Source organism: Oreochromis niloticus, linkage group LG4 (genome assembly GCF_001858045.2).
Source record: "Oreochromis niloticus isolate F11D_XX linkage group LG4, O_niloticus_UMD_NMBU, whole genome shotgun sequence".
Classification (NCBI taxonomy): Eukaryota; Metazoa; Chordata; class Actinopteri; order Cichliformes; family Cichlidae; genus Oreochromis; species Oreochromis niloticus.
The window spans coordinates 16,218,392-16,232,960 of record NC_031969.2 but is presented as its reverse complement, the minus strand read 5'-3'; the positions used below and the strand labels follow the sequence as shown (position 1 = coordinate 16,232,960).

Below are 14,569 nucleotides of genomic sequence, written 5' to 3'. Positions count from 1 at the left end.
CGTTTATTTATTTCAGAAATATCAAGGCAATGCATGATGTATGTAACACGTATGATTAAAAACAGAAGAGGAACAAAAATGGATCCTTGTGGGATGCAACAGCTACTGGAAGCCGACTAGCTTCGTCTTTCGATCATGACGTTCCTATATTTGAGGAGGGAAACCAGTGTAAAACGTGACAAGAGTAACTAAAGTAACTAGAGTCCGAATTTATGTGGATAGAATGCCTTAATTAGAATATTCATAGAGCTGGCTGTGCCAAAAAAAATAACTTCAGTTTTGGTATTGTTTAGTTGAAGGAAATAATGTTCTGAGAGCAATAGAAAAATCACAACATCTTTAAGTAAAAAGTACAAAAATAACGCTTTAAACTAATTTACGTAGTCCACACGGTGCAAATGAATAATGATTCAAAGCATATTGCAAAAGCAACCCAACAGTTTATAAAGACAAAGAAAGGAGATATTCTTTAACTGCCAACTCAGTCATCTGATCTCAGCCCTTTAGCGCATACTTTTCAGTTATTAAATAAAAACTGAAGGCAGAAAGATGCGCAAACAAAAAATAAAGACAGCAGCTGCATCAAAGGGTTTCCATCGGTTCTAGCCTTCAGACTGCAAAGGGTTTTTATTCAAGTAATAAAAACTATTACTATATTAACAAAAATGAGAGCTTGATCAGTTAATTCCTAAACAGTTAATGCAATGTGCAGTAAATTAAAACCTGACTGAATGCTAAAATTTCTATAGAAAATAATCTTATCTACTTCTTGAACCATGTGCTCCTGTGACCATGTGTCAGAAAAACACGGTGCTATCTTCAAATGATGCATGATAGGTTCTCACACAGTTTACTGGATGGTCATGGTCTGTGCAGTAGGGGAATTATTTACACTTGTGATCAAAAGTTTACATACACTCCACTAGGGCAATAATGTTATGATAATTAGGGGCTTTTAATTGTTTCTTTAACTGTTGATTGATTGAATGGTTGCGCAAAGGTCACAAGTTGCACCTTGACCAGATGCTTTTGGTAGCCATCAACAAGCTTCTAGCATAATTCTGGATGGATATTTGAGCACTCTTGTTGGCAAAATTGGCAGAGTTCATTTAAACTAACTGGTTTCCTAGCATTAACTCGGCTTTTAAGAGTAGTCTGCAAATTTTCAACAGGGTTGCAACTCGACCTTTGGGAAGACCATTCCAGAAGCTTAATGTTAGCCTGCTTTATCTATTCCAAAACCAGTTTCGATGTGTTTTTGGATCATGTTTTCTATTGCATTGGCTTATACTTGTAAGATTAAAAATTGTTTCCAAAATAGAGTATGTTTGGTCTAAAAAAATACATGTACCATTGGGGGAATGATGGATTTTGTAGAAAGCACCAGTCCATTTACATTCATTGAAAGTATACTGCTAAAAGTTTGCTCTGCAGTTTACCGCAGTTTGACTTAGAATTACAATACCATTGACTCTGTTCTGATTTCTACATTATTAGTTTATTTGATTTCATCTTTTAATGCAATTTTAGATATTGCACACCTTTTCAAAAAAATTTACCCTTGTATCCAAAAATGCTCAAATGATACAAGGTCTCTATTGTATTCTGCCTAGTTTAGCAGTCCAAACAGGCCAGAATGCAATCCAGCCATTGTTCAGCTGCAATATTGTGAAGCAAGAAGGTATGACAGAAATTACATAGTGAAATGTTGCATGTATTTATTTCCTTTTCTAACAGAGAACTTTCACATCTATGCATGTTAACGAGAAGACCAGACAGAAAGGCAAGAAAGGGTCACTGACACTGACAGAAACTGGAAGGATGAACTCAGTGACCTCAAGGTAGAATATGGAGTTAAAAGATCTGCAGTATATTATGGAGCCAATAAATGGAGTATTTGAAAACTAATAATACTAAACTTAGAAAATTATTTCACATATAACCAGTGCAACTGAGCAAAAACAGGATAATGTGCTGTCTTTTCTGTGCACCATTAAAAAAATCAGTTTTGAACAATCTGTAATCAAGGAAGGGTGAAACTGGACAGTCTTATTTACAGCAAGTTATGGTAATCCAGGTGAAAGGTGACACAGACAGATGTTTCAACATCCTATATATGGAGAAAAAAACTCTCAGTTGATTTGATTATTAAAAGACATGAAACTATCCACTGAAACATTAACTAGAGTCTGAATTTATGTGGATAGAATGCCTTAATTAGAATATTTATAGAGCTGGCTGTGCCAAATAAAATAACATCAGTTTTGGTATTGTTTAGTTGAAGGAAGTTCAGCTCACTGAAACAGTCAAAAAGGGTCATCATGAGAACAGTCACTGTCAAGTGTGGCAGGTAGATAAAACTGTGTATCATTCACATAACAGAGATAGACAAATGGTAACATGTGTTTATCTATTTCAGAAATATCAAGGCAATGCATGATGTATGTAACACGTATGATTAAAAACAGAAGAGGAACAAAAATGGATCCTTGTGGGATGCAACAGCTACTGGAAGCCGACTAGCTTCGTCTTTCGATCATGACGTTCCTATATTTGAGGAGGGAAACCAGTGTAAAACGTGACAAGCTTTGTGTTCCAGATATTTTTAAAGAACTTGTTAGATTCTATGCTGAGATCAAGCATGACTAAATAGTAGACTGACAGACAAAAGCATATTATTATGTGCCTTTAACAGAGTAGTTTTTTTTCTATGTATGCTTTTAAAACCAGAGTGAAACTTGTCAGATATGGTAAAAGTATTTAAACATGGCTATAATTAATAACTTCTCAGTAAACTGAGTCATTTCATCTTGTTTTAAAGCACACAGTCAGCACGCAGTCACACAGTCCTATAGAAACACAACATGGACCCTGATCCCCTCAGTAACTATAGGCCTGTTTCCAGTTAACAAGATTTTAGAAAAAGCTTTGCTCTAATTGGGACTAGCAAAGACTTCTTTAAAAAGGTGTGGTGGAGTTTATTACTAGTGTTTAATAATCTTTCTCAGAAAAGTGATCAAAACTGGCATATTTTGTATTTGGAAAGATTATCTTTACTTTCAGATGAGCTTGTTCAAAGTTATGTACCAGTTTACAAGTGAACGTCTGAGGATCTTAGTTCAGCTGTACTTTGAGTGTTGGCTGACAAACAGTGTGTGGTTTGTTCCGATTTCAAACAGCTGGCATCCATTTTCTCGTACTAGTAAAATGGCAGTTTACAAGCCACAGTTTGTGGAAAGCAGGTGGAATTATGGTTATTATTTTTTTTAAAGTTCATCTCTCTACAGGATGAATCTGGAAAAGCTGTTATTTTTGTTGGTACTATTGTGAAAGGCAGTGCCTTTATCAGAAGTTCAGTGGGGCAAAGAGATGTGACATGTTTGCACATGCACGTGGTCAGCAGTCAGCAGATCTTATGACACACACATATCCGCCTACACACACTCACACACACACATACACACACACACACACACACACACATACACACACACACACACACACAAAGACCTGGTACAAGTTTTACTTAATATTTATTAAAACTATCTATTATCATCACATGAATGTCAGTAATTCAGCTACATACTTTAATCATGTGAGACAATGCAATGCAAATCACTACAAAATTTATTCCAGGCTTCACATCAGCACAAAACAATTATATTTGTGTATATTTCCTATGATTAAATGCAAACTATTACAAAAATGCTATCTGTTGATTGGTAGTTAGCAGACAATTATCAAAATTCACTATTTTACTTAAGAATTATTACTGAAAATGCTTGAAGGTGAGAAGAATTCGAGAATAGTTATATTGTTTGTGGTCTGACACAAAGGTGATCTGAGTGTTCACTGTCCTCCAGTGGTCAGAGTGCAATACTACATGACTATTTACTACTGGTGGCCAATAAGAGGCAGCTGTTATTACAAGGTGACAAGGAGAACCAATAGAGTGCTAATGTAGGTGGGAAGTCTTTTGAGGATATTCCCTCTGAGTGATGGGGATGTATAGATTAAACTAAAGTAACATAAAAGTTACAAACAAACAAACAAACAAAAATATCAATCTGACAGTGATGCAAAATTATAACAAAATATAATGCAAAACGTCACATACCACTCAGCTGCACAAAAGTCAATCAAACTACATATATATGCCACTATTCTTGGGTAAATGCAGGAGTATCGGCGTTTGTGTGAGGGTAATACACCAGGAAGGATTATCTAGCTTCAAAAACAGAAAGCAAAATAAATATCAATATTTAGTGCTTACTTGAGATTTTCAGTATTCAAATTTACTTTTAACAATTTGGGCTCAAAACAGTCAAAACATAAACAGGCTATTTTTCACAATTCAGCCTCCCATATTATCCCTGAGAAAAAAATGTGGTGTAAAGCATAAAAAATTAATTTTTTAAAAAAGATATTAAAAAAAGCACTTCACTATGCTCTATGAGTATAGTGCTTCTGTCACTGGAGAACAACAAAAAAAATTTTTTGAAAATATAAAATGAAAAATTTTACACATGACATCACATTGTTGCCATTAAGAAAACAATAATAAGGTAAATTACACTCACTGACCATTTAAGAACAAACTAACATGATGTACCTATAACCTGGCTATTTAATGCCAACTATTAGTCAAGCACAACATTTAGTACAACAGGTACAACAGGTTGTACAACAGAGGTGACATTTCTTTCAGTCTGCAGATCAATGTCAGACTGAGCATTGGTCACAACAATAATTGAAAAGTACAACATATCATTTCCTTGTCATAATGACATAGGTCAGACAATATTAACTTTTGAATACCTTGTGGTGTCAGACCAAAGCAGACCAAACCGACACAGTAATGATTGCATATATTAATCTTAAATGATTTAAATGACCTGTATGATATTTCAGCAATACGTGCTAATTACACCTTAATAGCATATCGCTATTAGAGCCGCCTCCTCATACTTAGAGCTGCTCTGAGTATGAGGGGCTGATCCAGCTTGTAATCATATGAACGACCCCCTCACTGGTATTGGTCCACTGTTAACATATTCCCAGTGACTTCAACTCTACTGGTGAATATGATGTCAAAACACACGGTTATCCACGCCCTCCTTGTTAACATTCAGGTGCTGGTAGTTTTCATTTTCAAATGCAGACAGACGGTACATAAATAAGCGTTATTTTAATGTTAGTTAAAGCGCGGTGAGACCCTTGCTAACGTCATTAACCGTAGCGTAGTAAATGTCTAACTAACACTGGAGTTGACAGCTCGAGGTGCACCGGTTAGTGTGTATATGTGTGTGTGTTTGTCTGCCAGCCGTCATCACAACAGTTTGGAAAACCTGCAATTTATTACTGCAAAGTTGGCATAAAAATGGCATCAGTAGCGGCGGCGCATGAGCCAGGCATTAGCCCAGGCTCCGTACCGCTGGCCGATGCTTTAGTCCCGGCGAGTATATTTGCTCCAGACCGTGGAGGATGCAGCGACGACGCCGGGGATGAGTGTTTCGAGGATGGGGACGTGCTCAATGGCGAGCCCGAGGATCGGGGGATTGACTTTACTAGCAAGGTAAAGCTAAGCTGGCCAAGCTAATGCTAGCTGCTGCTGTCAGTGAATGAATGAATGAAAAGAAGAATGTGCCTCTCCTCTATAGCTATGTAATTAACGTTTTATAGCTACGGAGTATTTTTAAGCACCAAATATAACACACGACAGATTTTCTGGACACCGAGCTGCTTTTGTTGACACTAAACAGCTAGCAGGTGTTAGCAGCTCCAGCTAAAATAGCAGCGGAGCAGAGCCCGGCGCTAACGTTAGCTGCACATAGAAGCACTTCGTGACACAAGTGAATATGGCTCATCTGTCATTGACGATTTGTGAACCGAAAACAAAAACATACGGGATAATAACGAACAATGAGATAATATGGTCGGCTTCCCAGGATACCAGCTAAACTACCCGACATGTTTTGCCTATAATTTCTATGTATGATATATATTGTTGGCTGTAGCGATACTGAAAGTTGCTCTTAAATACCGGAACTTGTAGCATGAAAAAAGAGTTTTTGGCCTGACGTAATCCGGAATGTTTGAATGTAATAGTGAAAGCAATCATGTTTCCCCCCACAGGTATTAAATTGCACATTACAATGGTGTTTTTTTGGTCCCATAAACACATTGCACAGAGTTGCATCAGGTAGGCAGTCCCTTGTTGACTTTTGGCTCCTGACAGTTTAAGTATGTCAGCAACTGATATGCTATTCTGTGTAGTAACTTCTCAATAACCCAATACACTGGGTACTATTCATCTAGTAGGCCTTTAGTGTAGCTCCAAATGCATATCTCTTAGTATAAAGTATGATAGTACTATTACACTTGTAACCCGCCCTTAAAGGGAAAGTAATGTACTGCCACTAAGTAAAGTATGTTTCTGCTACTCCTGGGCCTAAACTACATTTCCTCAATAGTTCACTTATTTCATTGTGTGTGTGTGTGTGTGTGTGTGTGTGTGTGTGTGTGTATGTGTGTTAGTTTCTTTTAAAAATAGAAACAAAAATTAGCAAAAGTTGTGCTTTAAAAAAAAAACTTGTTTGTTTAATCAGGATCCCCATGAGCATCACCCTCATCCTTAGCTACTCTTCCCAAGGTCCTACACACTCAATCCAACATTCACAACAAATAAACATAAAACAAGCAGGTTCTTCTTACACAAATAGCATTGCATTTCAAGGTGTTTTTAGGTCCACATCAGCAGGGATAACAGCAGTGTGCTCATGTAACCTTGAGGTATGTCATGAGAAAAGAAGCAGCTGTGTTTGCGTGTGGAGGGATGCTTTCGATCCTGCCATTCTCTTCAGATTTCTTTTTGCTTACAGGGTATGAGAGTGTCCTCCAGTGAAAATAAAAAGTCCCAAATAAGTAATACTGTTTGGTTCAATGCCTGTTCTTTTTTTTAAAAACAACCTCACCTGATGCAGTCTCTCCCGGGAACTGTTATTAACTGTTATTAGAAGAAGGATATTTGATTTAACAATTTCATGGCCAGTGTTACTCTTTATGTTTTCTCTCTTCCCCTCTCTGGAACCCAATAGCTGGCACTTGTTAGCCCAAATGGAGAGCAGTATGATTCGTTACTTCGGCAGCTACGAGACAGGATGGAAGAGGGATGTGGAGAGACTATTTATGTGGTTGGAATGGGCTCAGGTGAGAGATATATAAAAGCCCTTGTCCACATTCCAAGGATACTATAGTGTAAATTATGAGTCTCTCTCTTCCACCTTTTCACCTATTCACTCTGTAACAGTTTGTAACACATCTGTTCTTGTTCTCCTCCTGTGCAGATGGTGGTGACTGGGGTTTGGATGAGAAAGATATGGAGGCCTCAGTAGCCACAGTGCACTCCATGTGTGAGCAGCTGGATGCTGACCTGATCCCTCTACGGGAGCGCAATGAGGCTGCCGGTTTGGTACGTGACTATCTGATACGGAGGCGTGTGGGTGAGCTGGACTTCCTGGAGGTCAGGTGAGCAGTAATGAAGTCACACTTACTTTCGACAGCGCACAGTGTGTTCAGTACAGGTGATCAGACTGTTTCAATTTTTTATCAGATAAACTACTGAAAAAACCCAGAGGCCCCTCAGGTGTGGAAAAAGTCAGATGCACACTTGGTATAATTACAGCTGAGAATTTTAAAGGAAATTTAAAACCAATCCCAAGAGGGCTGGGTTCCAAAACCCTTAGTGACTTTTGGCCAGTGGCTTTGACCTGTGTACTGTCTAATTATATGGAGGGAGTGGTTAAAAACATCTCACCTCAGCTATTATGGATCAGTTGGCCTGTATGCAGTTAGCATACAAGTCACAAAGGAGCACAAAAGACGCTGCATTGATTCTAGTTAATACAGTTATATATCGCTTACAGCAAACAGCTGATCAGGGAAGGATTATATTTGTCAATCCAACTTCAGCCTTTAATACAAGGACACATTTTATTGCAAGAACTAATAATAAGAGGGTAACAGTGGATTAGATATTTTGAAACTTATTGTTCGCAGAAAGTCTGTATTACTCATGTTGTATCTAATGAAATAATTTGTAATACGGGGAACCTGTAAGGGTGTGTTTTATCCCAATTGTTATTTTCTCTTTATATAAATGATGTACAGCTACAGAATGGGAATATGAAGCTGGTATAATATGCTGATGATATAGCTCTTGTTGGTCCCGGTCATAACCAGCCCTGATGATTTTGCATCATTGCGTAGGTTGGAGGAATGCTATAAATCTCTCTATTTGTTGATTAACATTGAAAACACAAAAGAGCCTGTCTTGAATTACACCGGCCGTAAAACAGGTCTTCCATTTTCTGTTCAGTCCGTGGAAGTCATTAATAGGTTTAAGTATCTGGAAAAACATTGTGATTGTGATGAGGCAGGCCGTGCGGAGGTAAAGTGAGGACCCAAGTGCAAGCAGAGGTTGGTATGAGGAGTGAGTTTATTTAAGTGGAGATGGCGAGGAAAGGAACTAAGAAATAACTAAACTGGGAAAACCTAAACACACGAAACTGAACCCAAAACTCACAGGATAACATACAGACGAACACAGGGAGACTCAGGGATACATCACAGGCGAACCAGCAAACCACACAAGAAAACACAGAGCTTATATATTCACAGGGGCAATCAGGGAACGGGAAACAGGAGGGAAACACAGGTGGGAGTAATCAGAACTGACGAGACAAGGAAGCAAAGCAGAATACACTAACATGAGACACAGACCTTCAAAGTAAAACAGGAAGTACACAGAGACAGCCTAAAGGGAGAAAGAGAACATGGAGGAGCACATGATGGAATGAGGAAACACAGACACAGAGGGAAACCTATTAAATACACAGGAAACTAAACAGAGAATACAGGAAACCTAAGAACACTGGACACTATGGAATAAACTAAGATACAAAGAGAACCTTAAACATCAAACATAATACAAAAGACACAAGGAACTCAAAACGCTGGGTCGAGAGACCCAGGATCCTGACAGTGATAACGAATTACATTTTACAGCTAATGCTGATTACATCAATAAGAAAGTTAGTCAGAGACTGTTTCTTATGAGGAAGCTAAGAGGCTTTGGGGTTAGCAAATACGTTTTGGAAAGAGTAAATGTGAGCTTGATTGAAATCGTCCTCATGTTCAATACTCAGTCTGGTATGGTAACCTGACTGTGGTAAATAGGAACATACTGGACTGAATCTGAATTGCACTCAGGACAATGTTATAGGATGCCTCTGGCTTGTAAAAAACTGTATATAGGATGATTTGTGCCAAATGCAATTAGTATGATGAATAATAAGATGCTGTGATGTATTTTCTAACTTTCACAGAGGTTTATGCATGTGTGTGTATGAATGTGTGCTGATAATTATCAGAGTTTTTAGTATGAATTGATAACCAGTTTTCCACTAGTTTGGACAATGAAAGTTATTCTGTTCAGTTCTGTTCTATCCCTGAAGCATCCAAGGCTTTTTTTTCAACCTATATGGTATTCTTGTGTCTCTCAGGGTTGCAGTGGTGGGCAATGTGGATGCTGGTAAAAGTACTCTACTGGGAGTATTAACACATGGTGAGCTAGACAATGGCAGGGGCTTTGCCCGCCAGAAACTTTTCAGACACAAGCATGAGATGGAGAGTGGCAGGACCAGCAGTGTGGGCAATGATATCCTGGGGTTTGACCAAGAGGGACAGGTGAGTGTGTATGCTCAGTGCTTTACTTCTAAAAGAAGTGTAACTCTGAAAATGACTCATGTTTTTAATGATGGTTCATATACTGAATCATGAGGCGCTGAAATGTGTTGACTATTAAAATAAGTGTGAGAAGAAATGAGTTTGGTGTGGTGAAGGTTAATAGTAATATGGAGGACCTACAGTAAATGTTGATGTAAGATGAAAGACTGTATGTTTAGGATTTGTTTTTGTTCTTGCCTCCCAGGTGGTGAATAAACCAGACAGTCACGGAGGAAGTCTGGACTGGACCAAAATCTGCGAGAAGTCCTCTAAGGTCATTACCTTCATAGACTTGGCTGGCCATGAGAAATACCTCAAGACTACAGTGTTTGGGATGACAGGACACCTTCCAGACTTCTGCATGCTTATGGTCAGAAAGGGGGAGGGGGAGGGAAGATGGTGTCGTGTGCCTATATACAATATCCATGATGTCCCATTTTTTTTCTTTTTCATGCAAATATAGGAATAAAATTCACTTTTCCCTTCCTTTCCAGGTGGGCAGTAATGCAGGTATCGTAGGAATGACCAAAGAGCACCTGGGCCTGGCTTTAGCTCTGAACGTGCCTGTGTTTGTAGTGGTAACCAAGATAGACATGTGCCCAGCCAACATCTTGCAAGGTAAGCCTTCTGGGGTTTTATTTGCTTTGCAATATTTCCTTATTATGCAATATATACATCAGAGCTTGTGTTGGCATGTTGGCTTCTATTAACTGATATGCTGTTTGTCTGCATTTTCACATGCTAAAAAAATTACATTAACAACTAAATAACTTGTGTGGTCTTCCTTTCCTTTTATCAGAGACCCTAAAGCTGCTGCAGAGGTTACTGAAGTCCCCAGGCTGTAGAAAAATCCCTGTCCTGGTACAGAACAAGGACGACGTCATAGTCACGGCTTCAAACTTCAGTTCGGAGAGGTACTGGGTCTGTTCTAGCGAGATTCAGCATCAGAAAGAAAATGCCTCACTGTAACCTACGTGTGTTTGTTGTGCTCCCCCAGGATGTGCCCCATCTTTCAGATCTCCAATGTGACCGGTGAGAACATGGACCTGCTTAAGATGTTTCTCAACCTGCTTTCCTCCAGGACATCCTACCGGGACGATCAGCCTGCTGAGTTTCAAATAGATGATACCTATTCTGTGCCGGTACTATGAACGCTGATAAACTCCTCTCCCTAATTTATTTTATCATGTAAATTTAATGCAAAAAAAAACAGGTCATGTGTTGTTTATGTCTTAGGGTGTGGGAACTGTAGTATCGGGAACTACTTTACGTGGGCTCATACGCCTGAATGACACCATGCTGCTGGGACCCGATCCTCTAGGGAGCTTCATCTCTATTGCTGTCAAATCAATACACCGTAAGAGAATGCCTGTGAAGGAGGTCAGAGGTGGCCAGACTGCCTCGTTTGCTCTTAAAAAGGTAGAGAAACAATAAAATCATCCACTGTCTAGTGCAGATGCTTGGCATTGCATAGGTCAGTTAAATGTTAGCAGTTCTTTTACTCATTAGGCCTTATTGCTGGTCTTGAAAAGTGTTATTCATTGTCTTTTAAGGAGCTTGGAAAGAAAAGCGTCTGGACGTCTTTAAATTGGTTGAAGACGTTTCACCTCTCAAATCTCTCAAATCTCTTAAATCTGGGACTCTCCACCATTTGACCCTAAAACTGAAAAAGCTTCTCGGATGAGAGGTGAAACGTCTTCAAGCAACTTAAAGAAGTCCAGACGCTTTTCTTTCCAAGCTCCTTAGACTACGATGACTTGGATGACTGAGAACCTTCACAGACTTACTCATTGTCTTATTCATCTTGATAATAGAAGGGAAGTGAAAATGATGGCATTTTATCATATGCTTCCTTCCAAAGATCAAGCGTTCGTCCATAAGGAAAGGCATGGTAATGGTGTCCCCAAGGTTAAACCCACAGGCAACTTGGGAGTTTGAGGCTGAGATCCTGGTGCTGCATCATCCCACCACGATATCCCCGAGATACCAGGCCATGGGTGGGTAGTAGTGACACGCTCTGTGTGTGTTTCTAGAGTCACCTTAAGGCAAGGGCAGGACATTTGAGCAAAGATTTATAGCCAAGTTTCTAAATGACATTGAACATTTGTATGTGTAATAAATGTTATGGGATTGAAATGGTCATTTTACAACCACAGTAAGCCTCAGTTCATTCTCCTTTACGTATATATTCCCCCTGATCCACAGTCCACTGTGGCAGCATAAGGCAGACAGCCACCATCCTGTCCATGAACAGAGACTGCTTACGAACAGGCGACAAGGCTTCAGTCCACTTCCGCTTCATCAAGACCCCCGAGTACCTGCATTGTGACCAGAGGCTGGTGTTCAGGGAGGGGCGCACCAAGGCTGTAGGAACCATCACTAAGGTAGCAAAGCCTTCTAGAAGCTGAAGGTTTATGTTGAGATAACGCTACAGTGATCTGATGATCATGAGCCAGGTTCTAAAGCTGTAGTTGGAAATAATATTAAGATTATGGCCAAAATGTAGAAATCATTGTAAGTTTATGTGCTCACAGATAGTTCTTTGGGACTAACGTGTTGTCTCATATCATTTTCAGCTGCTGCAATCCACCAATAACATGCCATCAAACTCAAAACCGCCACAAATCAAAATGCAGTCTACCAAAAAGGCGCCGCTGCGAAAAGAGGACGGCACTGTGGTGGCCGGTGACGACGTGGGAGCAGCAGCTCAGCCGGCAGCCACCAACTCAATACAACCGGTGAGTCACAAGTCATTAAAAGTCCTAAAGCTGTATGCTGTATGTACAAATACTATGTGCGCACTAGTGCAGTTCCTGCGTTTCTTCAGATTCTGGTTACTTACCCCGAAGTTGCTGTTCTGCTAACTTCTGTTTCCTCCTCCCCTTTTTTTTCTCATTTAACACCTTGTCTGCTTTGTAATATTTCACCCTAAATTTTAACTCACCCACATCACTCCTGTACACTCTCTCCATCTCCTTTGCTTTCGTGGCTGGCTCTCAAAGGGAGAGGGAGATGATGACCCTCAGTTAAAGGAGGGCAACAAAGAGAACAAGGTAAACTGTGTTGACAGAAAACAAAAGCAACAGTGAGGCTGATTTGTGAAGACTGGCAATATGGACTCTGGTCTTTGCATTTGTTGTTGTTTTTGGCATTGTGATGCAGTGCAGCGACTGCCGTATTGAGCAGTTTCGTTCTATCTACATTACAGCCAAAGTCTGGAGGTGGTGGAAGGAGAAGGGGTGGCCAGAGGCACAAAGGAAAAGGCCAGAACAGCAGCACCAACCCCACAGCAGCGCCCTCCTCATCGGGGATAGGGAGCTGCTGAAAAGCCCACGGGTCTGATTTCTTCCTGTCACTCCACCAAGTGTCTTCATTCCACACACCATGAAGGAAGCAGATGTTTGGAGCAAGACACTCTCCTCAGTCTTATTACTCCTCGCCTTTTTTAGTTTTATTGTTTGTTTGTTTTTACACCAGGTCCCGTGCTTTTTATTTAATTCTTTTTAAAAGGGAACACAGAGGAGTATGTCTCACACTAAAAGCATACACCTCCTAAGCATTTAATATCAGCTGCCTTTACCATTTCGAATGGCTTGGGTGATTGAAAGCAGTGTGGTTTTTGAGGTTAGCCTCACTCAGGATGATGAATATATTTAATTTTATCCATATTTTATGCGTGTCTGAAAACAGTCCTCTAGCTCAGTTTCAGGGGCAGGGAGGAAGGATAAACCCAAGACAAGGGTCCAATACCCTATATTTACGAGCAGCTATTAGTGACACCCATGAATTCCCTGTGTATTTGCAATGATAAACAGTTGTACTATTTATACAGCATTAATCGCCTCTTAGTTTTACTGATTGGAAGGATGTACAAAATGTATGCAAATCACAAATGTAGCAGAGTTGATTTAAAATTCTAGGTATACAGAAAATATAAGCTGTTTTGTTTTATAATTATTTATTTGACATGCAGAACATTTACTCTTGGATGGTCTTTATCTTTTGAGATAAATTCACTTGCACACCTAGATTCAGTAGTATGCATCATTCTTCCATCGTCGGTCTATATACAAACCTTATAATAGTGTTAGTACCAATACAGCACAGTTTCTCACTTCAGCAGCTGCTACTGATTGTAATACTTGCCGTACTTGCAGTGCTACTTGTAATTCTCATATCCCATGTGTTATGGCTTGTTGCTGTAGACATATTGTGACATTTTAAACCCCTTGCTACAAGAAAAGGACCATTAATAAACACAGTTTAGTGAACTTTTCAACATTGCTGGCTATTGTGTTTCCATGTTTTCAATATTTCTGACCTTACTTGCAGCAATATTATTTGCTTGGATCGAACCCCTCATTTCTTCTTATTTTGCAAGGAAAATGGGAATTAGATTTATTTAAACAAGTTCAAGTCGAAATGAAAATACAGTATATACTATACAGAGTTTGTACAGTTCTAACCAGCTTGAAGGTCAACATTTGGTATTACCACCTTCACTCTTTAGCACTGCCTGAATTCTTATCATTTCTTTTAGTAGTCTTCAGGAATAGTTCTCCGGGCTTCTTGAAGAACATTCAAAACCCGCCTTTGGATGTTTTCTGCCTTTTTGTTCTGTTTTCTGTCAAGATGATCCCACACTGCTTCAGTTATGTTGAGGCCTGGGCTCTGGGAAGAAAAATCCATGACTGATGGCATTCTATTGTGTGTTTTTCTATCCAAGAATGCTTTTATTTTGGCAGTGTGCGTAAAATCATTGTTATGCTGAGGTTGTTGACAG

General features: G+C 39.5%; 1 protein-coding gene across 2 annotated transcripts; it reads left to right on the top strand.

The window, feature by feature from the left end:
- The first annotated feature begins 5,110 nt into the window (after positions 1 to 5,110).
- gtpbp1 (GTP binding protein 1) lies at positions 5,111 to 14,069 on the top strand. 2 transcript variants are annotated; one of them, XM_005457697.4, is made up of 14 exons: positions 5,111 to 5,575; positions 7,098 to 7,209; positions 7,347 to 7,527; positions 9,564 to 9,747; positions 9,992 to 10,156; positions 10,281 to 10,404; positions 10,586 to 10,700; positions 10,784 to 10,928; positions 11,023 to 11,205; positions 11,648 to 11,783; positions 11,992 to 12,170; positions 12,363 to 12,524; positions 12,789 to 12,839; positions 12,995 to 14,069. In XM_005457697.4, the coding sequence occupies exons 1-14, from the start codon at positions 5,381 to 5,383 to the stop codon at positions 13,109 to 13,111; spliced, it is 2,049 nt and encodes a 682-aa protein (XP_005457754.1). In that variant the 5' UTR covers positions 5,111 to 5,380; the 3' UTR covers positions 13,112 to 14,069. The 2 variants fall into 2 exon arrangements, with proteins under 2 accessions (XP_005457754.1, XP_003452883.1); XM_003452835.4 differs by lacking the exon at positions 12,789 to 12,839 and having other exon boundaries at positions 5,381 to 5,575.
- Positions 14,070 to 14,569: the final 500 nt, after the last annotated feature.